The sequence below is a fragment of the Centruroides sculpturatus genome, unplaced genomic scaffold (assembly GCF_000671375.1).
Source record: "Centruroides sculpturatus isolate CEXI.00-Female unplaced genomic scaffold, Cexi_2.0 scaffold711, whole genome shotgun sequence".
NCBI classification, from domain to species: Eukaryota; Metazoa; Arthropoda; class Arachnida; order Scorpiones; family Buthidae; genus Centruroides; species Centruroides sculpturatus.
This window is the reverse complement of record NW_019384941.1, coordinates 165,469-185,167: the sequence shown is the minus strand read 5'-3', so window position 1 is coordinate 185,167 and position 19,699 is coordinate 165,469. Positions and strand designations below refer to the sequence as shown.

Here is a 19,699-nt window from a genome sequence, read left to right as displayed (position 1 = left end):
TTTCCTTAATCTCAAGAATGGAGTTAGATAGGTGAATGTCGAGACTAGATATGGAAAGCTTAGAGGCAGGGAGGTTCCAACCAACTATATCTGAACTTCTGGTTTGGACCTGAAGTCACATTATTTCAATTCAAAAATTTTCTCTCAGTGTTAGATAGATGACCAGCATGACTCTATTGTTAACTGGAAAAGTACAAAGTAGAGGGCAAGATACTACTAAAATTGAGAGCTTAGTAACAAAAAATTGCAGCTCGGCATTGTGATGATGTCACAATAAATAATAGCTCATTGAAATGATTAATATTGGATGATGAAATGAAAGCAGAACTTGCGGCATGTACGGTACTTGTTGCACTTCCAGCTGATATTATCTAGTCCGATTCTCAACATTGTCATATTCCTGTCACTACTTGTGAGTTCTCATTTCATTTGATTACTCCATATTATGGTATATACGTTTAAAAATATTTCAAATTTATTTTTTTAAATATCAATTTGATGTGTTTTAAACTGAAAAAATTAGATAGAGGGTATATATGGGTTATGAATCAGATTGAGAAAATGTTTGTAATCATTTGATAAGAAAAATGATTCAGAATGTTGTCATATCAGTAGGAAAATATAATAGAAACTGATAAAGCTATCAGTAGAAATAAATTTTCAAATCGGACTATCTATTTGCCATTCAAAAATTTCTAAAATAATTAGATATCTTCCGGTTATTCTACATTCTAATCTACTGATAATCTATTTAGGCTTCGATGATGGTGATTTAAAAACAATCAATAATTTAAGATAAATTTGAATTGTAATTATGGCCAATTATGTTGTTTTTTTTCCTTGAATTTAAAAGAATTATCATTAATTGTTTATCTTTTTAAGTGAAAAGCTTAGTCTACATTTATTGGGTTTTCCCTCTTTCTTTACATTAACAAATCCAAGATTATCAGCACAAAACCTTTCTCACTAATTTCTAGCCTTATTAACAGGAGTACAAACTCCTGTTAATAAGGCTAGAAATTAGTGAGAAAAGTTTTGTTCTGATAATCTTAGAAATAGTTCTAGCTACATATGCATAGTAGTATTAACAAATCCACTATTCTGATTGGTGGGAATATTTTTTGACAGTGAAAAAGTTCAACACGTTGGACTGACAGTGTGATTTGCTAAACAAACATTCACCAGAAATGATATTGCTAATGATGTGAAATTTGTTTTATGTTTCATTCTGTGTGAAATACCCTTTAGTGTATGCAGGGCAGAGTTTAAAAGAATTTCTGTAATTTGCTTAACTGGAAAATATACTTTGTTACGATTGTACCAAATACATTTATGTAAATATTAAAATTATTGAATTAGGTTATATTTTTGATTAAATTAATGCAATAAAAAACATGCCAAATATCCCCAAAACTGGTAAAACTATTTAATAATATGAATGTTTTTGTCTGTTACTTGTTAATTTCATCAGGTATATATTAAAAAATACCAAACAGAACAGCTTTAAGTAGTTGAACACATTTAAATATAAAGGTTTGAAGTGGTTTGAATCACACATATACACATTGGTACAGTGTTATCAATCTAACACACATATGTTTAAAATATATTTGAAAGTGTTAAAATAATTCATTTGATCAAAATATTTCAACAATATTACATTTGATATTAATATATTTATATAAAATGAAATTATATTTTTTTATGTGAAATGAGAAGGAAATTGTTTGATAAGTTACTCCGTTCTAATTAAAAACTAAGATAAACAAGTGTAATTGGAGGAACTTTTTATATTATTAATACATATTAGTTTTATTTTAAGAGGTACATAAATTGCCCTAATACATTTAACAGTTTAATCATAAATTTTGAACAAGATTACTCGATAGTTTCAATTCAGAAAAAAGCTGTTAAACTGCTGATAAAGTTGTCATTCTGTAAGTTTTTATCAGTCATCATTTAAAATTATTGAATGGAATTTAACTAGGAAGTTGTTTTGAGATTGTAAATGAATCCAATCATTTATCATCACTTAATTATGAAGCATTTATAGAACTTAAAATTAGAAAAGATATTTTTAATTATATACAAAACTTCATTGGATAATTATTTGAATATAGGAATTATTCATATACAAAAATTTTAAGTTGTTTTCACTTATTATCTCTTCAAAAGTATGAAAGTTGAATGAATAAAATGTGATATATATTGTTGTGAATATATACAGGGTCTTCCAAAATGAATGCTACCATTTGATATCATTGTAATTATGTTAATCTGAGAAGTATGCAATGTACACCAATGTACCCATCCAAGTTTTATCTCCAATCTGCATCCAAACATCTTGTTGCTTACTATCTGTAAGAAGCACCTTAAATGAAAATGGTAAATTCAAAATACAGATGTTTGTGTTCTGCAGTTTTCAAAGTTGGAACCACTCATCATTGTGCAGCAAGAGTAATTTGCAAAAACAGTAGAATTGTAGCTGCATTGTGAGCAAATATTGGAAGTATTTGAGTATCAGCCGAATGTGTATACATTGAGAAGTTGTCATCACAACTTCTCAATGCATCCGGGGCACATGTGAAACTTGGAGCATTTTCCAATGCTTTAATTTATATTAAAACATTCTAAGATAATAATGAGCAATTATTTATTGTGACATTGTCACAATACCAGGCTGCAATTTTTAATTTATTTCATTTAAAATATATGCTGTCCACCTCAAAGTAGTAGCGGCTTGCTCTTGTACATCATACTTTTCCTTTAGCAATGGAGTCGTGCTGGTCATCTATATTAGTTTTCGGAGGAAAGGTTTTGAATTGAAATAATGTGACTTCTGGTTTTCATTGGAAGTTCACATATAGTTAATCAAGACTGGCTGCCCCCAATTTTTCCATATCTGGTCTCGTCTTTCATCTATATAACTTGTTCTCAAGATTAAGGAAAGACAGTAATGAAACAGTGGGAATTTTCAAAATTGCAGCCCAATTAACATAATTACAATAATTTAAAATGGTAGAATTCTTGTTGGAAGGCTGTGTATCGTTTTCTATAAAAATTTTCACATCAAAACATTGAAAGTAATCAACTTAATTTACAATTAACTTATTAAATTAGTAGGTTGGAATGTGTTTGGTTCTCTCAACTTATCCATTGCAGATAGGAACGTCAGATTTTGTAATTCAAATTATATTCTTAACAGTAGGAATGTTAACCAGAAACAGCAACTTTTTTTTTCTTGTATAGATTTATTGGAGGAGCCAAATAATGTAAATGTGTGTTAAATAAAAGTGTTTGCTAAATTTTAAAGTTCTGTGGAACTATTCTTTAATTGATTATTTTATGAAATAAAGTAAACCTTAATTAAAAAATCCAGCAATGAGTTGCTTAACTTTCCAGGCAAGATTTAAAACTGCATAAGTAGGCCATCTATTATGATATTTTATTATAAAAACTTTTTATATTTTTAGTTATTATAAAATGGAAAAAAGTTTAATTTTGAGGGTAGGGATGGGTTTTATAGAAAAATTGTAAATGCTAGTAATGGGGAAAATCGTCATTAAATCCAGCTCTACTCAAGATTTGACACACTATCTTCTTTATCTCCCCACCCCTCGACCTTTAACCACCAAAATTTAATAGCATCAATTCCCTAATACACAAACCTCCCTGCAAAATTTCAGAAATTTTTGACTAAAAGCAAAAAGTTATTAAGCTTCAAAGAGGGTGAACAAAATCATGCCCCACATGCACACACGCACTCTAACATCCATATATACAGGGGGAAAAAATTTTTTTGCATTTCTCGCATTTCCAGGTCCCGTGTCCAAAACTAAATATCTTAGGGGGTCGTTTTTTGTCCAGTCACCATACTTTCCCTCTATTATATATAACAGAGCTGGGAAGGTAAAAACAATAATCATACATGCAATAATTATATATAAAAGTATTGTTCTTCCAGGTGTAGAGTAGAATTTTTTGTAACAAACGAGTATAACAAAATTATCAGTATATTGAATATGTTTTCAAGTTGCCACTTTACAATGCAAAACTACTTGCGTAACGAGAATATCACTCTGATAAAAATTCAGTTATTTACAAAAGAAAGTAATCATTATAACAAAATATGTGAATATAAAATTGTGTATTGTTTTTTAACTCACTCCTGAGGGCACTAAATAGTTTTTTACATCAAACTCTACAACAAGACTACAATAGGGACAGCCATTTGGCAAGGAGACAAAGTACAGTACAATCTTTCCAGTACAGATTTCTTATTAAAGGTTTCCGACTCAGTTTTGAACCTGGGTTCGAGTCTGGATTGGCTCATAATTTTTCAGTGCTGGATTCACCCCATGTCTTACTGGCTAAGTATCTCATTGTATTCTTGGCTTGTAAAGTGAACATCATCTATGTAATTCTGTGTTGGCTAGATTGTTACTTTATGCAAAGCTTACTATATATTTGTGTGTTGTTTATGTTTAAAAGATAATTTGAAAGGAGGTGTAAATTATATGCTGTTTTTAAATTACAATTAAGAACACTACACTACAGACTAACAGCTGCTCGTACAGGCACAGGATAGGATATATGATAGAACAGATTATTTGTAGGTTTTATGCATTCTAGCAACTTTCTGTCAGGTTATTTTCCAATGCAGGTTATGCAGATAAAAATACAGTAATAAGTGCTTTTGACTTTCATTTTAAAGTAAAAGTAATAGTTGACAATCATTACAGTTTATTTTTTAACGGATGATGATATAACTCTATTGCTTCTGATTTAACAATAATTCATACAGAGAGATGAAATTACCAACTTTCATGCAATAACAAATTACTTATTAAAAATTTATGAGTAATAAAAATAAAATTGTTAAACAGGAATACACTTAAACCTTGTGCAAAGCAAAAAAATCCATGAATGTTATAAAATATAATAGAATAATGGATAGATATGTATGTATTATACATATATAAACTTGTTAGGAGTATTAAGTACTGGGGTTGGATGTCACGCCAATGTTTGATTGACATATATAAACTTATACATAAACAGTTCTAAACACAACTTGCAGTTAATTCAAACTATCTGCCAAATTATGAGATGGCAGCATAACTGACTACTCTAGATGGATTATTTAGTTTCTAATCATTAATTTAGTTGTACAATAGCCCAATAATTTGTCAGATTATTTGGTTTGTAACTTGACTTTACCTCATTAAATTATCTTGAATGAATACGAACTTTCATTTTTTCATAGATAGATAAACATACAGCAGTATTAACAAAAAAAGTATCAAAATGTATGATTGGCTCCTGAAAAGTTTTGTCATCTCTCTGATCTGAAACATCTTGTGTATCTAGTTGAATGCATGCAATCATGACTGAAGGAAATTGAAGTAAACTTCATGTGTACAAATATATAAAGAGAAGAGCATTTGTATTGGATTTAACAGTCAGTTTAATGCTTCATTAGCATTAATAAGGGTTGATGAAACACTTCCAGCTGTTTGAACAGGTTTAATGCATCTGTGTAGTTTTGATGAAGGTTGTTGAAACTAGCCGTTAATTAATTTCCTATTCACACTCAGATTCTTTAACTTTATAAAGTCAACACACCTTAATACTGAGAAAGCTCATTTATTCAGCCAAACAAACATTTTCAACCCATTCCATGGGCCATCATCAGGTTAAAGACATTTGAATCAAGAAAAAGCCATTGATTCAAACGTCTTTAACCTGATGATGGCTTATGGAATGGGTTGAAATCATTTGTTTAGCTGAATAAACAAGCTTTCTCAGTATTAAGGTGTGTTGACTTTATAACATTAATTAATTAATATCCATAAGGTAGGAAGAATTAAAAGGGAAATGAAAATATTTTGCTCATTGGGCATCAATTAAAACAAAAAAAAAATTATCTTTAGCATTATACTTAAATATTTTGAGTGATTATTAACTTCAACAAATAATTTGAATTAAAGTTATTATTTTTATACATTAGCATCGATTTGATTCTTATGAATTATGAAAGTCAAATCTCCAAAGATACATATATAACATGAAGTCAGGAATTTATTATAAGATAAATTGATACAATTGATAAATTCTGAGATTGTTTCTTGTATAATAAATTTTAAATAACTTTAACTGTTTAGTCTCAATAAATTAAATGTTGTGTAATTCTCTATAAAAGATCGGATAAGTTATGGATGATTTTTCTTACTTGTTGAATTATATCCTAATTTTAGATCTGTGTGATTCTGAAGAAATTAAATTCAGATATTTGATGCTCTGTTAATCACAGCTGTATTTAAAATACAGTTAAATCTGTTTAATTTGAACTTGATTAATTCAAATTATTGGTTAATTTGAAACTGCTTTATCTTGTAATTCAAAAGTGAAACACGAAAAGAGAATGCAGCGATTGTTGAAATGATATATAGATTGCACTCTGTTCTGTAAGCATATGAGGCGTAGGTGGAATTGTCACATTTGATAGTTTTAATGACATTTGAGTAACATTGCAGTGCATTTTTAGAAACGTTTATACAACATCTAAGCATGGAATGGGTACAAGTTTATACTTAGCCAAAAAGTCAAAGTGATTAAAGTAGAAAAGTAAGTAAAAGCTGTGATATTGTTACAGAATATCGAGTATTGCAGAGCACTAGAAAAAACAGGTAATTTAAAGTTTTAAGTTAAATTATTTTTTATTATATACTAAAATATTTCAATTTACAAATGTCAAATTTATCCTTATATAGTAAATTTTTCCTTATATAGTAGAATTTTAATACAAGTAACTGCTTTTTGACACTTGATAAATTGGGTGTAAAATGCTATTTCAAAGTCCCAAATATTGTTGAACTTCTAGATGGATTTTTAAAGGAACAGTTTAAAAATAAAACATCATAATGTTTACGTTAACTAGCAGAATTGGATGTTCATAGCCTGAGCAATCAATGCTGTAGCCACTTACCTGTGAGGATACACCATCTATAGAACCAAATAAATTACATTCTGATAATTAACATAACATACAAAGCTGCGAAACATTCCTGATAACTGTAGTGGATGTTCATAGTAACTTATCACAACCTATTCCTGTACTTTATAACTTCTCCAGAGTGTTGGGTTGCCACACTAGAACCTGGAACTGCAGTGTTATGACTTGACCAGAATATTATTCATAGACTTGGTCACAAATATAGATGCAATCTCAATTGGCATTCATAACAGATAGCCAAAGGTCAGTGTAAACAAGGTTATGCATACAGGAGTGGAAAAAAAAAACATGAACAAACACTTCAAGGAGAATTAAAACTGCAATTATACTCAGATTATAGGAATCAGTTACAGGGATATTTCTTTCACATCTGTCTTTTGTGTTCTGTTTATTGATAACAGTAATGTTTCAGGATGTTGTGTGTTATATAAATTGTCAGCAGATAATTTATTTATCACTTCAGTTCTGTGAATATAATTCATTCATTCAACTTAGGTGCATCTGTCACTGGCATTTTGCCAACTCTGTTCAACTCATCTTGAAAGGGCAGCAGGTAGAAAGGATACACTCATTTGTTGTTAGTAATAAATATACAGTATTTGTCTTTTTGTATTTCTTTGTGTACTTCCTTCTTTTATTGTGGAGGATATATTGTATAACAAACCCTTTTGCTGTGGAACAAAATACACACAAGTGATTTTACACAACATCCCAGATCATTCAATTCTATAATGGGGAAACCAAAAAATACAATTTTATTATTCCTGTAGCTCATCACTACAAAGTATGCAAGTAAGATTGCTGGAATGTCATTGTCAACAATTAAAAGAAAATGCCAGGAAGCAGGCAATGAAAACAAGCCATATTTTACTTTGTTGGTAGAGTTCATTCTTGAAACAACAGCATTAGCTAAACCAGCACTAAGTTGCTCAACATCAGCATTTAAAATTTTGGTAGTGCCATCTGTTGTTATAGTTTATTTTAAAAACTTTTTATATTTTTAACTATTATAAAATAGCAAAAAACTTAATTTTGAGGGTAGGGATGCATTTTATAAAAAATTGTAGTCATTAAGTCCGACCTTACTCAATATAACACATGACACCCTTTACCTCCCGACCTCTCGACCTTTAACCGCTAAAATTTAATAGCATTGATCTCCCTAATAAACAAATCTCCCTGCAAAAATTCAGAAATTTTTGACGAAAAGCACAGACGTTATTAAGCTTCAAATTGGGTGAACAAAATTGTACCCACCTACACACATCCGTACATACAGAAATTACCCCCAAATTTTTTTGCATTTCTTGATGTTTCGAGGTGTCTTAAGTCCAAAAATGTGAAAATCTGGGAAATCATTTTTTGCCAGATCACTATACTTTCCCTCTGTTATAACAGCCGTGAAAGTAATAGCTGTGATTGTGATTTGATTAGAACGACAATCCATGATTTCTACATTAAAGGGAAGAAAGTCATGTCAATTCCTAAACTACTACCAGTCTTAAGAGATTGATTTTCCTTGGGGAAAGTGATATGCCACTTAAAAATATTATAGTTGTTAATGCACTTTGTGATTTATGCATCATAAACTGTAAGACCACACACAAATCTCAAGCTTTATATAAATCAAAACATTTATGTTTATGATTGATTTGTATGTTGCTGTGAAAGTCTGTAATGCTGCAAATGTCAACAATAAGCAACAACTGTTGGCATTTACCATTAAATGTTGTTCTTGAATTTAGTAATTTATTCAACATACACGCACATCCAGAATCGAAGGATGGCCAACACTTGTATACAAATGCAGACAGATATGGCAAAAACTGTATTACTTGACTTCTAACACAGGATAATACACAACAGCTTGTGTGATTTTACAAATCAAAGCAATAGCAGTAAGTCCTTGGTGAAAAAGATACATAAAGCAGTTAGAAAATGGATGTAAAGTGCTCAGCAATATCCATGCGGAAGACCTTTTACTATGGAATATTTTCCTTGAACTGCGACACAGCACTTGTGAGATTTTGACAGGCTCATCATTGTCTGGCTCCATGACTTTTTCTAGCCATCACCTCAAGCAGTCGTGTTCGTCCTTAAGTTTTAAACACGTGTATATGTTTTATTTTACTTATCAAAATTTACTATTTTATTTCTGTGATGAAATAGTTTTATTTTATAAATCAAATGAATCTTTACTATCAATTTAAGAATAAATTTAATGAGATTTCATAAACAGAATAATTCTGCATTCATTTAAAGTGTTAATTGCAATCTCAAAAAAAAATTTAAATTTATACTCTGTTAATTGAATTCTTTGTTTTAAAATATTAAAAAAAGTATATTTAAATTCTTAACTAAATATTAATTTCAGTTTGTTTTGAAATATTTTTCATTCCTTTGCTTAAATTTTTAAAATTTTACAAACATTTCTAATGCAGTTGTGTGAAGAAATCTTTTTTCTGATGTATTGTTTAAAAGAAATGAAAATTTATAGATATTTATGTATTTAAAAAAACTGTATGATGCTTTATAATTACTTCCAACTGTCATCTGCGATATAAATTTTCCTCATTCTGTCTGAAGTTGCTAAACATTTCAAACGTTTCCTCGTTTTAAATATAATGTTTTTTTGTCTTCTTACACTTTACATATACAATAGAATGTATTTTTATATAAGTATTTTTTACAAATCTGTGTTTTGGGCTCTCAATCATCTAGTTTTATATTGGAAAATGGGTTTGTTCAGATATTTATTACTGTAGGATTTTTTTTTTCAAGACAATCGAATGAATATTATTTTTTAAATAAAAATTTAGGCTCAAACATACTAATGATTTTTGTTTATTATTTCATTTAGCTCATCTTTCAATTTAAATGCAGAATTATATTTTTTTTTAAATTCACATAGTCTACAAGACAGTCGATGCTTGTATAGCGTACAGTGGTAGAGTTGTCTCCTCTCTTGACAAATCAAATGCTTAGAATGCTTTCTTTATTAACAAACAGAACTCTTAAACATTTTAATTTTTGTCACTGAAAAAACAATTTATAACTAGTAACCACTACAGACACCCAAATCTTCTCCGAGCTGGAGAAAAAATCCCATTTTCCCTCTTGATGGCCACATTGCATGCATTATACATTTATAATACTTCATATGTTTTTTTTTAATTATATATTTAAAAATTTATTGTTATGTTGACGACAATAAAGTTTAATTTTCTAAGTAGAGGGATGCACATGGTGCGTAGCTCTTCTTCAATCGTCTCTTTCAGCATAGATCTGTTCAGAGCCTTGTCCAGTTTCTTATAGTCTCAACTTTCTTCTTGGTATATCTCTTCTCTATTCAATTATATATATATACTATGTAAAATATAAATTTAACTTTAAAGATTAAAATAAGACACAAAAATCATTTTTACCATGTAAACTCATGGTAAGAATGATTTTTGTCTTATTTTATTAAGATTAGACTATCTTCTACTCACAAAATTAACTAATAAATATAATTTGATACTTAAAACTGCTTTGTATGAAAAATAAAACAGAGATGATAATTAATTTTGAATGATTAAGAACTATCAAACTCAACACTTTTAAAATTCCAGGGAAAAAAAGAGTGATTTAGTCAAAATAAATAAATAACTATTCATTGAAAAGATACTTTATCATAGAAAAATTGTTTGCTACTTTGAATTTTCTTTAGATTTTTTGAAACTTTAAAAGTGGAATGCTATTTTAAGAATATTAAAACTTGAAAAAGAAAAAAATGAGAATATAAATTTTAAAAGTTTCTTGAAGTTTCCTCATTTACCAGAAAAAAAAAAAATAGAACATTAATATTCATACATTTTAAGGTATAAAAAGCTAGCAAAATCTCTTTCAAAATATGTATACTGTATTGATATTTTTGATATTCTTATTCAAAATGTCATTTGGTCTTTTTACATTTAGTAAATATCTCTTGTAAATGTAAGTCACCTATTTATTTGTAGGAGATCATTAAGACGCCGAAAAACCACTCCATTATTTATAAAAATAATAGCTTTTACAAAGTAAATGACAGCTTTATCGATTGCCTTTCTAACTTTAAAATGTGATACAGTAGAACCTCCATTATCCGGACCTCCATTATCCGGATTTTCGATTATCCGGATTGTTCAAAATAAACAAAAATTTTACGAATTTGCTGATTTGCACTTGGCGAATTACGACACTGTTTATGTACGTGATGGAATGCATAACTTTTTTTGTTTCAACAACGTCTCACCCAGCACAGTGGTCGTAAACTCTTAAATATATTTTACGTAGTAATAAAAATATAACTTGACATACGTATTTATAAATAATTTATATTCAAATTACATCATTTCTATGACCAAGGGCGGCGTAAGGCATGGACGACGTGGGCCACCGCCTATGCCTCGCGGTCCGAAGGGCCTCGCGCCTCGAAGGTTTATGCATTACTTAAAAGCCGCGAACGCGACGAAAAAATTTTACTCGTCATAAAACGATAAATAGTTTGTCAAATTTTTATTCATAAAAATGCAGTTTCAACTGTTATTTTATTTTATAAAATCCGTCTTCTTGCGCCACCAGAGGATCTTTTAAACAATAGCTAGTCTGTTAGTGTTGGTCAGTAGAAGTCCAAATTCAATACGAACGTTTGTTTCTTAAAAATTTGATCACGATTTAAATACAGTGTTTACTTTTAATATTACCGATATGTCATCGAAAAGAAAACGCGTTGTATTATCATTAATAGACAAATTAAAGTATTTGTTTCGATTATCCGGATTTTTCCTTATCCGGACTACCTTCATCCCCAATTAGTCCGGATAATAGAGGTTTTACTGTATTTTGCTTTATTTTCTGCCGTCTTCATCAGTTAGATTTTAAATTAATAAAATAATTCTAGCTCGGTAATGATGATTCATTCTACGTCTCCCATTTTTTACGGTACAGTAAATACATTGCAGTCTAGAATCTGTAAAGGTCAGTAACTTTTAAACTACTCTTTCTATAAATAAAACATCAATTGTTTGTTACTATAAATTGATTCTCGGATATTTTTCTCCAATATATTTATATATATTTTAAAGTTTGGTATAGTATATTATATAAAAGTTTCTCTGTATTATTATAGAGGAGGCGTATAAAGATTAATGAGCTAGTGTGCTTTGTAAATTTGTTAGTAGATTTTTTAATTAATTAATTCTGTTCTAAATGCTAAAAATTTAATTTTTTGATAATCAAAGTAGAGTCTTACTCTAATAATAATCAGCCTTGGATCTAGTGAAGGATTTAAGAATAGATTCTGACAAAAATTTGCTCTAGTTTCCTTCTTTTTTTGTCTTCCTTGCACTTCACAATAAATTATAAGTAAAATTCTTTTCTAAAATGAAAAATTATTACAAAATTTTAAATTATTAGGAAAAACTTGGACAAAGTGTTATAAATTATATTGTTTAGGTATTTCAAAATAAGAGAGTTTTACCTAGTTTCTTCTTTACTTAAGTTATTGAAGTTAGGGTCAGGCTATGAGGTGACTTGCACCCAGTGCCGTAACTAGGCAGATGCAACAGGTGCACTCGCACAGGGACCACTTGAAAGGGGGGCCTTGAAATGTATTTGTTTTATTTTCCAAACCTAATTAATTAAGGAGCCTAAATGCAAATTCTTGCATAGGGCACAGGAATTGCTAGTTACGGTACTGCTTGCACTTGTTCTGTCAAGACTCTTTGTCTATCTTATTGTTCCTTCTCTCTTCTTCTCCTATTTGAAGATACTTCTTGTACTCAAGTGCTGATTGGCTTTGATCCCATAAAAAATATGTTAACCCTCCGCTTAGTGCAGCAGTGCCCATATGCAATATATATACTTTCATTACTTAAACATAGGGGTTGTTACTTTCTTTACATGGAAAGGTATAGCTAACAATGCTGAGTGGAAAAGAGAAAAAATAGATACTAATCATCCATAAAAACTTTGTTTTCTTTGTGTGGTGTGTAAGTATTAATTTTTTATTGTGCTTCCACCCTTGTTCCTTACATTGTAAATCTTATTTTTAACAGATTGAATTAATAATAATCACCCATACTATGCTTGGAAGGGCAAAAAAAAAAAAGTTAAAGTTGTAGGTGTTCCTGTAGGCAGTTTTATTAATACTGAGTTATTTATAGGCCTGTACAATTTATTCTCATTTATTAATTTAGCCCCCAATGATTTATTCCTAGCTACAAGATTGAATAAGATGCTCTAACATTTTATTCAATCTTGTAGCCAGGACCTATCTAAACTTGCAAATGCTTCTGCAATAAGTCCTCTTATATCCTCAGTTAACTGATTTTTGTACTATCAAGTATACTAATCAATACCTTATTGTGTAAAGAGACGTGATACGCGTATTATCGACCTAATTTAAGTCTTCGCACTTAATATTCAACGTTAGAAATATGCAAATTTATGTATCGGAACTTAATTTTGTATTACATGGAGTTTGGGACAAAAATAAACCGAAGTGAAATCAATACTTCTGCAGCTAACACGTCAAATTTTCTTAATAACCTTGCGAAAATTTGACGAGGAACACAATAATTAACTTTTGTACGGAAGTTAACTTCAGTCAAACTTCGATATAACGCCACCCTCGGAAAGCTTCAATGGATAATTGTATTGCTTCCTCAGAAATTACGAAATGCAGATTTTGCGTTGCTAATCACGTGGCTTGCGAATACACCCAAAACTTAGCTGTAGATCTCGTTCGTACAGTACATAAAGTATAATTCTTATTGTTGGAGGTGCTTCTTGGGTTTAGTGTAAGTTTCGGGACGAGCGAATGATGGCGCTAAATCAATGACTTGAAACTTCTTTGGTCTGGGTGATTTCTCGCCAACACATTGGTTTCAGGATCGTAAGGGAACACGCAAAATCTCGAGACTTTATCAAAGAAATTTCCTTTTGCATCATCCGTCGCCATGATATCCTGCGAGACACGACTCCATCTTTGTTCGGCTATCGAGGCACGTGGGACAAAACGAGCACGCGCTTTCCTCTGCCTCAAATCTTCATTCAGAACACGAGGAACAGCCGTTTTGGGGGGCATTCAAAGACTCTGCTATAATCCGTGACTTTGTTCTTTGCTAAGTCAGAAAGACCCGCTTTAAAACAAAATTTAGTCGCAATTCTTTGTTGGCTATCTGAATTCGTGACGCAACAACAGAAACACGGCTTACACTATACGTAATTCACTAGTTGCTGCTTGTAGTATTTAATTAACACGTTGGCCCTACTGTTCTGGCAAAGAATTAATCTTAAAACTCGAATGGCTCGCACCGTGTATTCCAGAAATCAGTACAGTACTTGTGCAAGAGGAGCGAGGCAGCATAGGGCCGATTAGAAAATACAGTGCAGGGCCTCACGGTTTTGAACTTATTACTGTTTACTGGAGAAGGAAGGCCTCTTCCACGTTACACCTAGGACCACAATAAATTTAAATTCGGTTTTTCCTGTCGTAGGAAAAAGAAGTTTGTCCAGAGATCGAACTAATTTCATGCTCGGTAGGCACTTTAATTCATCGATTTATTTTCGGATTCTTCTTGTAATTTTTCTCTTGTATCCCCTATAAGTTAATTTTTCTTTGCGATCTGGACTTGGCAGCAGCAATTGTTAATTTAGATTAATAACTATTGTGCATTTCTTCGATCGTCTTGTAAAGAACAATTTTTCTTTAAAGATTTTAATGATAAAATCGCGGGTAAAACGAATTTCGTTTGGTTTAACGCTGTTAATTGCTTTCCATTTTAGAATAAATCAATCAATTGGACCTTCTCTTATTAAAATTTGATTTAAAATTAATTCGTGTGTGTTTTGTGCGTGTGTCTGTGCGTATGTATTTAATTAATAAATAAGATTTATATTTCATTTCTTAAATACATACACACGTGCAGACATAGAAAGATAGGAGAGGATTTTTTTCTGTTGTTTACTTGCTTGACTTTTATTGAACTTCAGAAAGTCGGAAGTAAAATAAAATGGGGGATAACTGTTTTGTTTGTATACATTGACGATCTGTCGTGGGAGAGCCCTTTTTGGAAGAACTTTCTAAGGGAAACTGATCCCTATTTAGATGTTACAAACGTGAAGAATACCCGAAAAACGCCACGTGGCCATCTCTCTGGCCAAGCTCGAACCCACGACCAGTGTTCTGTGGTTTTATTTACTCGGCCACTGGTGAGCAATAACTCTGATTTTAGAGTGGAGATGTGTTTTCGACATTATTGTATTTATTTTACCAATTTTTAAATGAAATTTGAGTAAAAAAGCCCACCAGCGGCCGAGTGGATAAAACCACCGAACATTGATAGTTGGTCGTTGATTCGCGCCTGATAAACGAGCTGTCACATAGAGTATTTCAGGTTTTCTTCGTGTTTGTAACACCTAAATACAAGCCAATTTCCTATAAAAAGTCCTCCCGAGAGGTATCACCCTCGGCAGATCGTCCTCGTGTCGTGTTGCCATATACAAACAGTGATTTTTCTGCCTTCTTTTTTCTTGTAGAGAAGCTATTTAAATGTAAGCACCATCAATTAATGCGCGCTCTTTAAACATTTCTCACGTATGTCTGCCAGCTTTCCAACAAAAGCATCGTTTCACGTGATAAATTGTTTGCTCCCGTTTGTTTAACATTCTTCTCTCTTCTACTGTAAATACGACAACACCTTTAAAAATACTCATTCAGAACACGGTTAACCGCGTAAATGAAAAATGGTAATTGCTTCTTTAAAATGGGAAGAGGGAATTCTGAACTTAATCTTATCCTGTGTTACAGGATAGGGACTTTAACAGTAACGATATTTCTGTATTTACAGTCGAAGAACTGTTATCAGCTAAACAGTTAACCTATTTGTTTTTATTAGAAAAACGGTGTGATACGGTATGCTTTTAAAGCTCAGTTTTATTGCAAGTAATTAAGCTGTAATGCTTCTCTGCAATAATTAGATCCAGATCTAAACTTTTCCTTGTAACTATTCCATATCCAAGAAAAGGGTATGGAAGTCTTAGTCGAAAATTCTGATAATTTTCGAAACTTTTAAAGGTGTAATTTGATGGAAAATACCCGAGATTATTACTTTCTTCCTAATCTAGAATTCTTAAACTTTCCAAGTTGGCGTGGGTAGGATGTCAGCCTACCGCTTTGGGGGACTGGGTTCGAATCCGGGGGAGTACTTTCCCTTGTGCCCACCAGTGGCTAAGCGGTCTTCGTATCCTGAACACTAGGAGTTCGGTCGTGGGTTCGCACCTCGCTCGGACGGGCTGGCCACGTNTAAAACCACCGAACATTGATAGTTGGTCGTTGATTCGCGCCTGATAAACGAGCTGTCACATAGAGTATTTCAGGTTTTCTTCGTGTTTGTAACACCTAAATACAAGCCAATTTCCTATAAAAAGTCCTCCCGAGAGGTATCACCCTCGGCAGATCGTCCTCGTGTCGTGTTGCCATATACAAACAGTGATTTTTCTGCCTTCTTTTTTCTTGTAGAGAAGCTATTTAAATGTAAGCACCATCAATTAATGCGCGCTCTTTAAACATTTCTCACGTATGTCTGCCAGCTTTCCAACAAAAGCATCGTTTCACGTGATAAATTGTTTGCTCCCGTTTGTTTAACATTCTTCTCTCTTCTACCGTAAATACGACAACACCTTTTCCGCTTAGTGCAGCAGTGCCCATATGCAATATATATATTTTCATCACTTAAACATAGGGGTTGTTACTTTCTTTACATGGAAAGGTATAGCTAACAATGCTGAGTGGAAAAGAGAAAAACTTTTGACACCTTCCACCCTGTGGGCACTGAGAGGATCTTTCTCAATCGCAATGTCGTGGGTTCGGCCAGGCCCACAATTGGGACGGCCGGGTGAAGAAGAAAGATGGGACCTGGGACAGACACTTTCTCGAAAAGAAAGATTAGGGACTGTTTAGTGCACAAATGACACATAGTTAAATAATTTTTGGGCTACCTCATACCTTATTTATTATGGCCTAGTCAAATATTAGCAGTTATCTTCACTGTGTATATCGTAGGATGATCGAAATATGTATCTACATCGTATCGTTTATAACGCAGCGGACTCGATATATAGTGAACTCTCAGTAGACCATTCGCTATATCAAGAGCCGTTATGTAATTTTTTAGCCTTTTTGTTACTTTAGTAACCTTTCTTATTTCTCTTTTTTAGGCTCCGCAGTTCGGAAGAGACTTTCAAGGTTATGATAATGGACTGTGCTAACCACAGCAATGATTACGTATCAGTCAAAGGCGGTATCACAAAGAACGTGCCCGGGTCTTCGTCAGACACGTCCCAGATGAAGTACATACCACACAAGCTATCCACCTATGTGCTCGCTCTACGGCCATGGTCCTTCAGTGCCTCCCTAACACCCGTTGCTCTAGGAGCTGCCCTGGCTTACAAAAGCTCCGGATCATTCAACATCGTTGTCTTCCTCGTGACTTGCTTAACTGCCCTGTCGGTGCACGCCGCCGGCAATGCTGTCAACACCTACTACGACTACCAGAAAGGGATCGACAGCAAGAGAAGCGACGACAGGACATTGGTGGACAAGATTCTCACCCCCGACGAAATCGTTCACCTGGGGGCGCTTTTATACATACTCGGCTGTTTCGGCTTTATAATGCTGGTGCTACTGTCGCCGGCCAAAATGGAACACTTGGCACTGGTGTATTTCGGGGGTCTCTCCAGCTCGTTTCTCTACACCGGTGGCATTGGCCTGAAGTACATCGGCCTGGGCGACCTGCTGATTCTGGTGACGTTCGGACCAATCAGCGTCCTCTTCTCGTTCGTTTCCCAGGCCGGCTACATAGATCTGGTTACGCTTTTCTACGCTGTACCACTGGCGCTAAACACGGAGGCCGTTCTACACTGTAACAACACACGCGACATGGAAAGTGATAGCCGCGCTGGTGCTGTAACTATGGCAGTTCTGATCGGTTACACCGGTTCTCATATATTGTTTGCGGTTCTCCTTTTTGTACCATACATTTTATTTACCATACTGAGTTTACACGTCAGTATATGGTTTCTTTTACCATTAATCACTTTTCCAAAGGCGCTCGACTTAGAGAAGCAGTTTCGCAGCGGCCTTCTCTTAACACTGCCAAAACAAACTGCGAAACTCAACATATACTTAGGCCTGTTTTATTTAATCCCGTGTATAATGGCCGCTCCAAATACTCTGCCAGGCCTGCGCGTGCGGTGAAATGTTTAATTACAATTGAAAAAAAGAAAAAAGCAAAACCAACCTCGTTTTACCGTTAAGTATATAATTTTTAGATATATGCAGTTATATTGGTTGAGAGACTTAACTGATGCATTATCTAGTAGCACTGTGTGGAGATGCAAAAAAGTGTTCTACATTATATATATAAAAGCTTTGTGTATTGGTTTCGTCATTAACAAAAGAAAAAAGAACATAAATATATATATATTGCACCTCTCTGGAGAACCTCTAAATAATTGTCCATCGCTTAAATTTAACGACAGTTGTTTTTAATTTAAGAAGGTTTATTGTTTTCTTTCTCCTTGTTTTCATGCGGGGTGGCCCAAAAGTCGGTCGACCGTAAACGGCGCTTACGACGCTATATTAAAACATAGAGCAGCACGGTGACCAGGCAGCAGTCTACGGCGGTTAATCGAATTTTGGATCACTCCCAGACGTTTAATTCGGCTCTTAAAGAATGTGTAAATAACATATTTTCGTTTTTTTTTTCTTTAAGTTTTAACGCATACGAAAAGAAACTTATACTGTTATGCAAATTAATTTGCAAGTATGTCTCCACTTGTGTCGTTTATAGTATAATTATATATAAAAAGTATTTGCTCAAATGGCTCAAATTTGTGTTTACTGTTCACACTTTCATTTTAAAAAAATCTCGAGTGATATTCACTTAATGTTTTTTTTAAATTAATTTATATATCATTTAACGCATCGAGCAGTGTGTAATTTGCATAAATCTCCTCCCCTTCCCTCCTGTTAAAAAACAAATGCCAATGATCAAACTTGTATTGGTTTGAATTTTTTATAAAATTTGAATAAAAATACAATTAGCAAAGGATTAATTTTCAAAAAAAAATTGTCCTGCGAGGATGTTTTTATTTCCAAAATTTAAAAAAAAAAAAAAGAATTTTGTAACATTTTCAGAAGCGCTAAACGTAAAATTCCAACAATTAAAGAAGTGTTTTAAGTGTTTTTCCTGCACAGTGACGTAGAAGAATGTATTTTTTTTGCACATTGAGTGGTGTAAAAATATGTTAGTGAATATAACATGAATGGGTCTGTATTTATATATATATATCTTATTAATTAATTAAAAATATATACAGTGAAACCTGTGTAAGACGGACTCGCGCGGTACCGAATTTTATTTTATTTTTTCGTTTCGAACAGGTTTTTTTTTTTTTTTAAATAGCTGCCTTCCTAAGAATTTTTCCCGTTTTGGACAGGTTTTATTGTATATGCTGCGAAATGCCTGTGGGCTTTGCAATGATACCATATATTGTCGGATTAAGAATAGCGTAATTTTTAAAGAGGACCAAAAATTACTGTAAATTAAAAAGGCTGTATAGGTAAATTATAATAAAAAAAAAACTTTCGAATTTTTA

At 32.4% G+C, this 19,699-nt stretch overlaps 1 protein-coding gene across 6 annotated transcripts in view; it reads left to right on the top strand.

Moving 5' to 3' along the window:
• Positions 1 to 19,699, top strand: part of LOC111632130 (ubiA prenyltransferase domain-containing protein 1 homolog) — a 32,263-nt gene extending 12,564 nt beyond the window's left edge. For 3 of the 6 annotated variants that reach the window (XM_023376499.1, XM_023376500.1, XM_023376503.1), the window contains one exon: positions 17,258 to 19,699. In XM_023376499.1, coding sequence (XP_023232267.1) covers positions 17,289 to 18,296 — 1,008 coding nt within the window. In that variant the 5' untranslated portion in view covers positions 17,258 to 17,288 and the 3' untranslated portion in view covers positions 18,297 to 19,699. Of the gene's footprint in view, positions 1 to 3,120; positions 5,651 to 6,048; positions 6,690 to 17,257 lie in introns of those variants that run through there. The other 3 variants (XM_023376502.1, XM_023376501.1, XR_002757813.1) reach the window with 3 other exon arrangements.